The sequence below is a fragment of the Prionailurus viverrinus genome, chromosome B3 (genome assembly GCF_022837055.1).
Source record: "Prionailurus viverrinus isolate Anna chromosome B3, UM_Priviv_1.0, whole genome shotgun sequence".
Classification (NCBI taxonomy): Eukaryota; Metazoa; Chordata; class Mammalia; order Carnivora; family Felidae; genus Prionailurus; species Prionailurus viverrinus.
This window is the reverse complement of record NC_062566.1, coordinates 106,158,791-106,172,433: the sequence shown is the minus strand read 5'-3', so window position 1 is coordinate 106,172,433 and position 13,643 is coordinate 106,158,791. Positions and strand designations below refer to the sequence as shown.

Sequence of the window (13,643 nt, the reverse complement as noted above, 5' to 3'; positions counted from 1 at the left end):
AACTACTGTTAGCATCTTGGTGCTGTCTTCTTCAACCTTTTTCAACAAGCCTTCTGATACATTCTTGTGGCAACAATTGAACGTGTATGTGTAGCAGCGACAATTGAATCCCTTCAATAGCAAACTGCACCGCCATGTTTTGAGGGTGGGCCCAATACTGTAAGTGCCATCACAGACATGTCTATGCTCCTCCTTACTCCCCCTCCTTCCCTTCTTCCAATAAGGACTGGATCATGAGCTGAGGATGTCACCGCAGCGTATGTAAATTTGATGTCTCTTATTCACAACGCTTGTCCAAAGTGGATTTACCAGAGAGGCTGAATCGACATGGAGGAAGGGTGGAGGACACTGAGGGTAGCTTAATCTCTTCATCGCTGGCTTAAAAATCAAATTCTCTTCAAGCTGAATTTCATATCCCATTCAGCAAAATTAAAGGCTTGCAATTAACCAGGGCCACCCTCCTTAGAAGGAGCTTTCCACCATAAGCAGTTCATCAAAGAATTCCTTCCAATCTCACAAATCACGTCCCCTCAAGAGGGATAATAACATCCCCTTTCTTCCATCTTAGGTTTCCAGTGAAACGCACTGTCCTTCTGAGCACCCTGTAGTCTGTCTCAGCCTGGGAGTTTGGTATCCGTGAGGATCGCACTGGGCAGTTGGTCTATACCCTCTGAAAGCGGCTACCCTGGCTACGAGGGAAGTAATTGCCTTCAGAAAATCAAGTCTTACGTAAACGAGATGCTTCAAAGCAAAAGAACCACAGGAGCACAAAACCAGATTATCTCAGATGCCGAAGCTTTACAAAGCTGACGTGGCTTCGCAACTCCAGTGGCGCAATCAGCCCGCGGTACTTGTACAAAGCTGATGTCACTTCATTCACCACGTGTCATTGAGATAAGGAAATCTATCTCCTCTGTTATCCCATCTGTATCTTAAAGCATACCTGGCATGAGTATTTTGGCATTTCTCTTCGATTATTTCAGCAACCGAGGGGCAGCGATCTTTGAGTTTTCGAATCACCTCCTGCAGTTTCTCCCAGCTTGCTTCACTGCTCTCAGCTTCATCTTGAAGAGACTGAGAAGAACAGAGCAGGAACATTCACTTCAGAATGGCCTGGCAACATCCAAGGGAGGCAGCTGCTTTTCAGCACGTCTGCTACATCACAATAATATTAACGCTCAGAACTTAATAGGACTGGGGAAAATTACTAGAAATGTGAAGAGGAAACCCACTGAGGAGGCATCCTTTCATCTGAGGCTACAACATTAAAAAGTATGCTAACACGGGGAGCCTGGGTGGCTCAGTCGGTTAAGCGCCCGACCCTTGATTTCGGCTCAGGTCATGATCTCACGGTTTGCGAGTTTGAGCCTCGCACTGGGCGCTGCGCTGACAGCACGGGGCCTGCTTGGGATTCGCTGTGTCCCCTCTCTCTGCCTCTACCCCCCTCACGCTCTCTCTGTCTCCAAATAAATAAACTTAAAAAAAAAAAAACAAAACAACATACTAACACACACCCCCAAAAGACCAAACTTTTAAACTGTGAGATAATATGGACATGAATAATAGAGAAAAATCCAGTGTAAACTTTGGAGCCGCTCGTCTGGCTCATTTTGGAATTCCATGTCCTCCTTTTGATGCTGCTATTTAAGACGCTGTTTTGCGCTTCTCTGTGGACAGCACAAAGGCAGCTGTGTCCATTTCCGCACCTGCCTCCACCGGAGGTCTTCTGCCAACCAGGCAGCACCGTGCCACGATCTGCTGAATTTACCTGGAGGTTCTGCACCTGGCATCCTAAGGCCTCTAATGACAAAAGCCCAGGCTTGCTGTGCTCCATGCAGTACCAGAATCGGATTGTCATCGTCACCACCTCATCATACAGGCTTTCATAAATCTTCCACTCCTGCAAAACAGACTGCGTGGAGGTCTTGAGCTCGTTGACCTATATGAAAAGTGCAAAGATATTTAGAAACTCATTGAGAAGAGGCTCCTTCATCATTTTGTTCCCTTCTAAGGATTCTACCGTGGTATCTAATTTAGGCATTTCAGCTTGAGAGTATGGGGGAATGGGCTCCTGGGTGGCTTGATCTCAGCTCAGGTCCTGATCTCAGGGTTTGTTGAGTTCGAGCCGTCTATCAGCATAGAGCCTGCTTGGGATTCTGTCTCTCCCTTTCTCTGCCCCTCCCCCCACTCACTCTCTCTTGGTCTCTCTCTCTCTCTCTCTCTCTCAAAATAAACTTAAAAAAGAGAGGGTATTGGGAGAGCTTCAGTGATTAACTGAGGTGGGAAGAGTAGTCAATAAACAAAAAAGATCAGAGAAGACTGAGTTTTAAAACAGGTGAATGAAAACGAGATCTGAAGCCAGAGGGACCAGCAGGGACAGAGTTCAGCCTACCGGGAGATAGCCGAGGGAGGGAATAATGGATGAGGAACAGAATCTGTGAGTACATATTTCAGCAACACCTAATTAGCTTTCTGATCATGGGCAAGTTATTGCACCCTTGAGTCGATTTCCCTACTCACAAAACAGATACAGTAGATAGAAACATAAACAAAATAGTGTCTGTGGAAATATTCTGCAAACTGTAAAGCACTGTAATTGTCAAATTACTGTTACTGGCACCTGAGTCCGCATAAATTGGAGAGGAATGTGCTCGGTCAAAATGATGAGCACGTGAAAGTAGGAGGAAATGAGATGATCTCAGATACAATTGCGAATATGTAAGTATGTATATTTTTATATGTTGCATAAAGAACATTTACAACTCAACAGTAAAAAGACAAATAACCAAAGGATTAAATTGGGCAAAGGATTAGATATCTACTAAAGAACATCCACAGTCCTTAGAGAAACATAAATCTATACGACAATGAGATGCCATTTCACATCCACTAAGATGTCTATAAATCCAAGTTGGGTAATAATCAGTGTTGGCAAGACTGTGGAAAAACTGGAACGTTCATATATTGCTGGTGGAAACATAAAACCATACAGCCTCTGTAGAAAACGGTTTGGCAGTTCCACGAAAAGTTAAGTATAGAGTTACCATATGACCCACTAATTCCACTCTTAGGTATATACCCCAGAGAAATGGAAGCATATGTTCATATAAAAATCTGTACACAAATGTTCATAGCAGCATGATTCATAATAGCTTAAAAGTGGAAACAATCCTGGGGCGCCTGGGTGGCTCAGTTAAGCATCCGACTTCAGCTCAGGGCATGATCTCGTGGTTCATGAGTTCAAGCCTTGCCTTGGGCTGTGCGCTGATAGCTCAGAGCCTGGAGTCTTTTTTGGATTCTGTGTCTCCATCTCTCTCTGCCCCTCCCCCGCTCATTCTCATTCTCTCTCTACCTCCCTTAAAAATAGATAAAACATTAGAAAAAAAATTTTTTTTAAGTGGAAACAACCCAAATGTCCATCAACGAATAAACTGTGGAATACTATTCATCCATAAAGTTCTGAAACATACTATAATATTGATGTTGGAAACATGCTAAAACAGACAGATAAGACCACATGTCGTATAATTCCACGTGTATGAAGTGTCCAGAACAGCATATACATAAGAGATAGCAAGTAGATTAGTGCTTCCAGGGATGAAAGGTAGGGAAGAATGAAAAGTGAGTAATGGGCATTTCTTTTTGAGTTGACAAAAATGTCCCGGAATTAGAGAGTAGCGATGGTTGTGTCTCTGTGAATATACTAAAAACCATTGGGTTATACACTCAAAAGGGTAAGTTTATGGTATCATCTCAATTTAAAATAAGGATCTGAGTATAAATGGAATGTGATCAGTATGTTGGCCCAGCTTTATCTATGATGTGATGTCAAGTTTTGGATGTAACCATACAGGCCTGTATTCAGGCCCTCTGTTCTCTGCTTAACATCTACAGGCAGCTGCCTCAAACCCTGCCCCAAACAGAGATGGATCAAAAACAACCTGGGATGCCAAAATGTCAGTCTCACACTGGCAACTGCGTAGCCCATATGTCTTTATATGGGCTGAATGGCTCACAAAAACAATCCACCATTAAGAAAGAATAAAAGACAGTAAGGGAAAAAAGGAGGCAGGACGGGAACTCCTTATAGATGTGCCTTTTACTTTTTTTCTTTGATTTTTTATATTTATTTTTGAGAGAGAGAGAGAGAGAGAGAGAATGCAAGCAGGGGAGGGGCAGAAAGAGGGGGAGACACAGAATCCGAAGCAGGCTCCAGGCTCGAAGCCGTCAGCACAGAGCCCAACGCAGGGCTCGAACCCATGAACTGTGAGATCATGACCTGAGCTGAAGTCGGACACTCAACTGACTAAGCCACTCAGGCGCCCCTAGATGTACCTTTTGGAAGCTTGGGGACTATCTGGGTGGCAGGGATGATCCTGACACACAGGTGCCTATAGGCACATGGCTGCATAAGGCATTGTCATGGTCCAAGGACTTCATGGCTCCCATATACAAAGTTGGTGCAACTTCTGGTGCACTTAAGGGCAACCCTTCGAATATTACAGCTTCAGGGAAAAGAAATGGCACATGTGGTTTGGGGGAAAGGATAAGAAAACCATTAAGCAAAATTCACTACGCTAGAAACAAGAAGGAACATTTTCAGAATGTTAAAAGTACAATCAGCCAGTAGGGCAGCACCGAGTGCCATATAGGCATTGCTACAAAGGTAGAAAGACGTAGGTATTATCATCCCTATTTCATAGACCAGGAAATTGAGGCTTAACGAGGTTAAGCACCTGCCCTAGGACGGAGATACAAAATGGGGCTGCTAAGATTTTTTTTTAGGCAGAGACTTAAAGCCCTTGTTTTTATTTTTTAGTTTTTTTTTTGTTTTGTTTTGTTTTTAAGCCCTTGTATGTATGTATGTATGTATGTATTTATTTATTTATTTATTTTTAACGTTTTATTTATTTTTGAGACAGAGAGAGACAGAGCATGAACGGGGGAGGGGCAGAGAGAGAGGGAGACACAGAATCGGAAGCAGGCTCCAGGCTCTGAGCCATCAGCCCAGAGCCCGACGCGGGGCTCGAACTCACGGACCGTGAGATCGTGACCTGAGCTGAAGTCGGCCGCTTAACCGACTGAGCCACCCAGGCGCCCCAAGCCCTTGTTTTTAAAGACGAGGCTCTACTAACTCTGGAGAACTTATGGAAGGATGACGTAAGTTTTGTGTTTTCTACATTAAAAAAAAAAAAGCTTTGGAGCACCTGGCTGGCTTAGTCGGTACAACATGTGACTCTCATCTTGGGGTCATGAGTTGGAGCCCGAAGTTGGGGCTAGAGAGAACTTTAAAAAACAAAAAAATAAGTAGGTTTATTGAGATATAACTCACAGTCCATACAATTCACCTATTTAAAGTAAAGTCACCAAAATCAGTGTTAGGACATTTGCATCACCATGAAAAGAAACCCCATACCCACTAGCAGTCACTCCTCATTCTTCTCCAACCCTTTCTCAGCCAAAGTCTACCTTTTGTCTTTAAAGAATTTGCCTATTAAGGACATTTCATATAAATGGAATCATACAACATGTGGTTCTTTGGCAACTGCCTTCTTTCACTTAGCGTGATGTTTTCAAGACCATCAGTGTTGTAGCAAGTATCAGTACCTCATTCTCTCTTATGGCTGAATAATATCCCGTTGCACGGAAATACTATCTATCTATCTATCTATCTATCTATCTATCTATCTATCTAAGTAGGCTCCACACCCAGTGTAGTGCCCAATACAGGGCTTGAACTCACAACCCTGAGTTCGAGACCGGAGCTGAGATCAAGAGTTGGACTCTCAAGAGACTGAGCCACACAGGCACCCCTTGATATACCATTTACCTATCCATTTATAAACCGAGGGATGTTGGGATTGTTTCTACTTTTTGGCTATTATGAATCACCCTGCTGTGAACATTATTGTGTAAGTTTTTGGTGTGGACACATGTTCTCCTTTCTCTTGGGTACTTACGAGTAAAGTTGTTGAGTCCTAAGATAACTCTATGTTTAAATATTTTAGGACTTGCCACACTCTTTTCCAAAGCAGCTGTTCCATTTTCCATTCGCTGGCAGTGTATGTATGAGAGTTTCAAGGTCTCCACACCCTTGCTAACATTTGTTATTTTCTGCCTTATTATTATCACTATGGAGGTGGTTATGGAGTATTTCATTGAAGTTTTGAATTATATTTCCTTTATTAATGATACCGGGCATCTTTTCATGTACTTATTGACCATTCATACCTTCTTTAGAGAAATATCTATTCAGATCACTTGCTCATGTTTTCCCTTTGGTTATGTCCTTTATATATTGTAGACACAAGCCCCTAAGTATGTAAATATTTTCGTCCATTCTGTGGTTTGTCATTTCACTTTGTTGATGATGTCCTTTGAAACACAAAAGTGTTTAGTGTTGATGAAATCCAGTTTTTTCTTGTGCTTTTGTTGTCATTATCTAAGAAACTATTGCCTAATCCAGCCAGGAAGATTTCTGCCTCTGTTTTCTTCTAAGAGTTCTGTAGTTTTAGCGTTTACATCTTTGATCCATTTAATTTTTATATACGGTGTGAAGGTGGGGTCTAACTTCATTCTTTTGAATGTGGACATACAGCTGTTCTAGTACCGGTTTTGGAGAAGACTATCCCCCCGCCTCCCACCCTGGATTTGTCTTGGCATCCTAGTCTAAAAATTAGTTGATTATAATGTGAGGGTTTATTTCTGGACTCTTCATTCTATTCCATTTATCTAGATGTCTATCTTTTACATTAGTACTATCTGCAAGTTTTTACTTGCATTATCTCAATCTTCTCTATCCCAACATTTTTATCATAATTCACTGTGTGGTGGGGTGCTTGGGTGGCTCAGTTGGTTGAGGGTCCAACTTCAGCTCAGGTCATGATCTCATGGTTTGTGAGTTCGAGCCCCTGATTGGGCTCTCTGCTGTCAGCGCCGATCTCGTTTCAGATCCTCTGTCTCCCCTCTCTCTGCACCTCCTTCACTTACACTCTCTCAAAAAATAAATAAACATTAAAAAAAATCACTGTGTTGTGATTGTCTATTCAAGTATGTTTTCTTTGGTGGTCTGCGAGCCCTTTGACGGTAGGATCCATTTATTTTCTCGTTTATCTTTGTACTGTTGGCAGTGAACATAGTGACTCACAGAAGATATGTTCAACAAATGACTCACACAAGATATGGTAAGCTCATCTCTATCTTCCTGCCCGAGTTCTGGGGGAAAAATGAGGCCGAGGGTCACCAATGAATTTCATTTATACAGGTTATTCCCAATTCCCTCTTGGAACAAATAGTCAAAAGTAGATTTTAGTAGATGACAAATAATCCACAATAAGGACTTCTGGGAAATATGGACACACCTACAATTGGCTAGTATTTAGTTTTCTCCCTCCATTTGTGAGGAGCCAACAAGGTTGCAGTATGTAGAGATGCCTGCCTTTTCTCTTTTGGTGCTCTACTCCTGGAAGGGGTAAAGGCAGACTTTAACATATCTTTCCTAAGCTGACCAGACATCTTCCACACTCCTCCTCTTTACTTTCTCTTCACCGCATACTGTGTTCTCCTCACCTCTGGAATTCTTCATATGCTGACCATGCTTCTAGCTTAATAGAGGTTACAAGAGACGGGATCATTCCCTGCCCAAGGCACCTCCCTGGATGTGCTTTCTCATAGCTGCCCCTGTATATCTGCCCAGGAAACAGTACCAGATGCTCTGTTGGGGCAGGGGGTGGAGACATTTTTGTCTGTGAGTACGTTAGACAAAACAAAGATAACCAAGTGGATTTCTAGCTTGCCAATGGTGTTGGAATTGGTGGCGACACCTCCATCCGGTGCCAAAAAAAAAGGGTAGGGGGGGATTTGAAATGCCTTTCTCTATTTCACTTCAGTATTTCTCTAAGCAACTCTTCAGTTTTTGATATGGAGTGAGTTTCCGTGACTAAACACATCAACAAAAAGATGAAAGAAGGCTATATGAGGAGAAATAGTGTACTTCAAATGAAATGAGTTCTAGTACCTGGCTGATAACACTGCTTCTCTTTTGAAATAACCCATCAATTCTGGATGCTGTGTCTTCTAACAATGGCATGGTCCCACTCTCCGAAGTCAGGTAACATTGTCTCAACTCATCAAGGGCCTTGGATTTACTTGCCAGTTGATTTTCTATATCCTGGAAGGGCAAGAGGAAAAAGTTTGCATATGCACAACATTACGGAACAATAAGGTGTAAGTAAGAGACAGGAGTTTGGCCTTTTCGAGTAAAAATGGCATTACAATATGTAATTAAATAACATCACATCAAAGACATTTTAATAATACATTTGATTCCATTTTTGCACTTATTACAGTATGAATTTTTATGATAAGTTTAATTATTACATGTATCTAGATTAAAAAAATTTAATATGTATTTTTGATAGAGAGACAGAGCGCAAGCAGGGGAGGCACACAGAGAGAAGGAGACACACAATCCGAAGCAGGCGCCAGGTCCTGCGCTGTCAGCACAGAGCCCGACGCGGGGCTCGAACCCACAAACCACGAGATCATGACCTGAGCCAAAGTCGGACGCTCAACCGACTGAGCCACCCAGGCACCCCTAGATTTTAGAATAGTCTAGGTAATAAGTCCTCATCATCATGGTACAGTAGAACGAGTCCAGGAGATCTAGTCCCCATGCCATGTCTGTCCCATACTGGCTGTCTCCCCTGACATTAAGTCATCAAACCTCCAAGCCTGTATTTTCTCATCTGGAAACTAGCAATGATAGCCCAGGCCGTGGACAGTTTAGAACTCAAGTGAAACCAGGGTGGCCTGTGGGGGGCGGCATGGCACGGACCTGTGGAGCATAGGCTTCCCGTGAAGGTTACGTTGAATCTAAGGCTGCTGTAAGAATTCTAAATGGAATGGCTAGTGGGTAGTTAGAAGCAAGATATGACCACTTGCACAGATCTCTTATAATGGTGTTGCTGCTCACATCTCATGTCCAGGATGATTAACCTTCTCAGGACAACTGGGGTGTGACCTGACCTTCCCACCCCAGCAGGGAGGAGCCTGTGTCCTCAGGCAGTAGGTCCAGAAGCAGCTAACGTCTGCAGCTACAAGGGCAGCTGAAGTGTCTTCAATAGGCAGTGACACAATCAGGGCAGTACTTACGGAGGATTAATGTATGTGTGGGTGAGACTAAGTGACCTGGCAAATGACAACTGAACAAAAGGGGGCCAGGCCAATATCCTTAAGCTCAACTGTGATTTAGACCGTAGTTCCAAGGGATAACCGGTCCTTTCGGAACATATTACACAGAAGGTAAAAGAAAATCATTTTCCTCTGAAGACGCAGAATGAAATACTAAAACTAATGGAAACCTTAGAGTAATTGCATAAGTATTGGGTGAATTAATAAAAAACTGGGAAACATGAAATAAAAATTCCCTTTGAGCATTTTCTTTGAGGAGCCACATTCAAGTCTTAGGAACAGTAACTGAAGATACCTTCTTCTGCTTCTCACATACAAAAAATTGCGTTTTGTAATTTTGTAAAACCCATGGATGATTATTATCTCCTTTGCATAATGAAGTAAGTACCTGGGGGTCTGGAGGGGTCCCTCGAAAGTGCAGCCACTTGCCCTCCTCCTTGGGGCCGAAGCAGCGACGGAACAGCCTGGCCACACCGTGTGGACAGGCGCCATGTGCCTTCTCACCTGACAATCCAGAAGCATCCTGTGCACGGAGATCACATTTCCAGGTTTTTGTAAAGTTTTCAGTCTCTCCTCTTGCGCCTCCATCCAGTTGTTCAAAATCTGTATTTTGTTTTCAGTCTCCGTGATACTTTCCAAAAGTTGTTCTAAATGTTGTATCTTTAAGGTATAAGTAAGAAAATAAAAATTTCTCATTTTAAACCAGGTGCTTTAAAATGTAAATGCCATGACGGTTATTTTTAACAAAATAATTTTGCTTCTTCGCAGATTCATCATACTTAGCACAAGATTTCCCAATAACTTTTGGAATAAAGATTCATATTAGGAAATATGAATTCAGTGTTTGAAAGCTAACCTGCTAAGCAAACTGGCTGTTTTGGAGTTTCATTAACACCTGTACAAATAAAATCGTGTTGCTAACATTCAGTGACATGTTGAATAACATTCAACTCAAATTCAACGCAATTTTTCATTGCATTATCGATTGATATACTTAAAGCTTAAGAAAACTTTATTTCCCTAGACTTTCTTCATTAGAGTCATTTAAAAATTAAGTCAATATCAAACATATCACAAATAATTTATCAACTTAATAAAACAGTGACCTTTTTTTATTAAAAAATTTTTAAACATTTATTCATTTTTGAGAGACAGAGACAGAGTGCAAGTGGGGGGAGGGGCAGAGGGAGGGAGACACAGAATCCGAAGCAGGCTCCAGGCTCCGAGCTGTCAGCACAGAGCCTGGCGTGGGGCTCAAACCCACAAACTGTGAGATCATGCCCTGTGCCAAAGTCAGATGCTTAACCGACTGAGCCACCCAGGCGCCCCAATAATAACTGTTTTTAATGTCTGCAGTTCTTGTCATTTCCAATGCTCACAATTTTTATTAGGTTATAATGACTGTATATGTAAAGTTTTTTTTTGAAAATTTGAAAGGCTGCCCAATCTTTTAAACGAATGGACACAGTATAATTCGATTAATTATTCCTCGATCGGTGGAAATTTAGGCATTTTACATTTTTCACCAGTATAAATAATGTGGAACACTTTATGTGCATATTTTTCCTTTTCTGAAGGGCTATGTACTTAAGATAAACGTGAGAGGAGACACTGCTGAATTAGGAAACAAGATGATTATTCTAGTTCTTGAAATTTTCTGAATGCTTTCTAAAAGGGGAATATAAGCCATGATCTGCATATGAATGTGATAGCTTTGGGCTCTTAGCTCTAGCTTACTAAATTTTTCAAATGTAATAAATATATAATGTTACATAATGTTTATTCTGAATGCCTGATAACTGAAGTTGTAATCTTCTCACGTTGGTTTGCCAATTATACATTTTTTCTTTGGTGAACTGTCTGTTCGCGTTCTTTGTCCATTCCTGCACTTGAACCTTAATTGTCTAAATCCATTTGTATGCATTCTCTACACATAAAGAAATCAATCAGTTGTTAACCTCAATTATATATAAATATTAAAAATGTCTCTAAGAATAAGTTTTCTTAATATTTTCAGAGTCATGGAATGAAAATCTTCCAAAAGACCACATCCATTTTCCTGCCTTTTCATAATCTTTTCACGGCTGTAATAGCTTTGCCACTCTTGAACATTTACTTTCACGGAAAATGTCAAAATCTCCGACCATTTAGTAGTCTCACATAATACTTGGTATCTTCTCAAATAAAATTCCTCCTCTTCACTGGCCTAACTCAATTTCCCACTAGGAAGTCTCAAAGAAATGATAACTCTTTCTTCCTCTCTTGTATGCACCGATTGGAGAATGCCAGAATGTAGGCTTTACAAAAGGGTCATAGCTGGGAGAATTGTTAGTCTTAACCGTAAATTAACCATAGGAATAGCTTTTCACGTTTTTCAGAAAGTGGCATTTTGCAAAGGCCAAAATCATACAAACTGTGACACACGAGCACACCTTTCTATTCAGTGTTCCATGCATCCGGTGCCATTGGCGGTTCATCTCTCCCAGGTGTTCTGCAAACTCTGTTCTCTCATAGCGCTTACTTTCTACATCACAGGTGCTTAACTGAAGTAAGGACTGGTTAACAAAGTCCACTATCCATTGTTTATAGTCCATCTCCATTCTGAACTCCTAAAACAAACAAATAAACAAAAGTAAACTACCAAAGCCTGAACGGAAGTAGGTTGAACCGGATCCCGCCATGCTAGGGAGCCCCAAGCTCCCATTCGTTAAAGGGGCACCTGTCTAGAGTTGTAGCCATCCTGTTCCCCCCCCCCACCCCCAATCCCACCAAATGTCTGCTTTGAGTAGAGAGTCTTTTGGAGAATTCCACATCCCCACGAACAGAGACTCGTCAATTTCAAGCAGGATGAAAAGTCAAAGGCAGCATCGCGTATCATGGCTGCATCATCTCAACCAAAATCAGGACCCAGGGACTGACAAAGGGTTCCCGTGAGCGGCTTCCTGAGAGCCACACTGGAATTCAGAGCCCCCCTGCAGGCTCACGGAAATGAGAGGATGGGAAGTCTCAAGTTAAGACTCCCCCAGAAAACCCAGGACATAGGGGCGCCTGGGTGGCTCAGTCGGTTAAGCGGCCGACTTCGGCTCAGGTCATGATCTCGCGGTCCGTGAGTTCGAGCCCCGCATCGGGCTCTGTGCTGACAGCTCAGAGCCTGGAGCCCGTTTCAGATTCTGTGTCGCCCTCTCTCTGACTGACCCTCCCCTGTTCATGCTCTGTCTCTCCCTGTCTCAAAAATAAATACAACGTAAAAAAAAAAAAAAAAAAAAAAGAAAACCCAGGACATTAAGGAACTTTGCCAGCTTAGGTAGCTTCTCTGTTCCATAGCAAGCCTAAAAACACCCAGGGCCAAGCATGTTTCTGTCAAGTCGGATACTTATTAAGCTTATCCTCGTAAGTCCTAACACCCTTCTGGAGGCATCAGGGGAAAAACTATGTGGTATATGCTAGGTTACAAGAGCATAGAAGAATACATGCATGTGGACCCTCCAAAGAGTCTACTACTCCCCGAAGTTAGGATGTGCTAGTATATAAAAGTAAAATCCTTGCTAACATCATGCCTCGTGACCAAAGTATTTGTCCTCTGCCTACCAGAAGCTACATCCATCAGCCTGTGAGGTCTTTGAAAGCAAAGACCAGAGACTTCATTGATCTCCTGAGTTCCTAGTGGTGAACACATTACCTGGTACACAATGTTTGTGTGTGGCTTATTAAGTGTGAGTTAAATCTATCTGAAGTCAAATATCACAGAGAAGGCCACATTTATATGTATTTGTAGAAAGGTATCAACTTTTCCTTCTGCATTCTCTTACGCAAAGGACATTGACTTAACACCTGTTGGATGCCAGGTCCTGGGCTAGGTGTGCTGTTTCAGGGAGGTGAAGGATTGGCCCTGCTCTCAAGAAGGAGACAGGCAAGTAAGCAAATAATTATCACACCCTGGAGACGCCTAATCCTAGAAAGTGAACTCGACTGGCTGGGAGAGTCAGGAGTAGATTTCCAAATCAGGAGATACTTGAGGAGAGTTTTGAAAGATGAACTAAGAGCATTTCTACGGCCACAAGTGGGGCACTAAATTCCAGGTTGAAGGTGTAGCATGTACAAAAGCAGAAGCCGGGGCGCCTGGGTGGCTCAGTCGGTTAAGCCTCCGACTTCGGCTCAGGTCATGATCTCATGGTTCGTGAGTTCGAGCCCCGTGTCGGGCTCTGTGCTGACAGCTCAGAGCCTGGAGCCTGTTTCAGATTCTGTGTCTCCCTCTCTCTCTCTCTGACCCTCCCCCATTCATGCTCTGTCTCTCTCTGTCTCAAAAATAAATAAATGTTAAAAAAAATTTTTTTCAAAAGCAGAAGCCAGGAGAACACCAGATGTAGCGGGTTCATTCGGGTCAGGCAGAGTCCAGGATCTATATCGGGGAATGAAAAGATGAGGCTGGAGAAGTAAAGAGGGGCCAGGGC

The 13,643-nt window shown here is 42.5% G+C and overlaps 1 protein-coding gene across 13 annotated transcripts in view; it reads right to left on the bottom strand.

The window, feature by feature from the left end:
* The window catches only part of SYNE2 (spectrin repeat containing nuclear envelope protein 2), a 342,533-nt gene that overhangs the window by 63,211 nt on the left and 265,679 nt on the right, over nt 1–13,643 (bottom strand). For 12 of the 13 annotated variants that reach the window (XM_047864572.1, XM_047864571.1, XM_047864576.1 and 9 more), the window contains 5 exons: nt 11,625–11,801; nt 9,697–9,852; nt 8,018–8,170; nt 1,769–1,939; nt 944–1,074 (listed from right to left, as the gene is read on the bottom strand). In XM_047864572.1, the coding sequence (XP_047720528.1) occupies nt 944–1,074; nt 1,769–1,939; nt 8,018–8,170; nt 9,697–9,852; nt 11,625–11,801 (788 nt within the window). Of the gene's footprint in view, nt 1–943; nt 1,075–1,768; nt 1,940–7,068; nt 7,079–8,017; nt 8,171–8,536; nt 8,542–9,696; nt 9,853–11,624; nt 11,802–13,643 lie in introns of those variants that run through there. The other variant, XM_047864583.1, reaches the window with a different exon arrangement.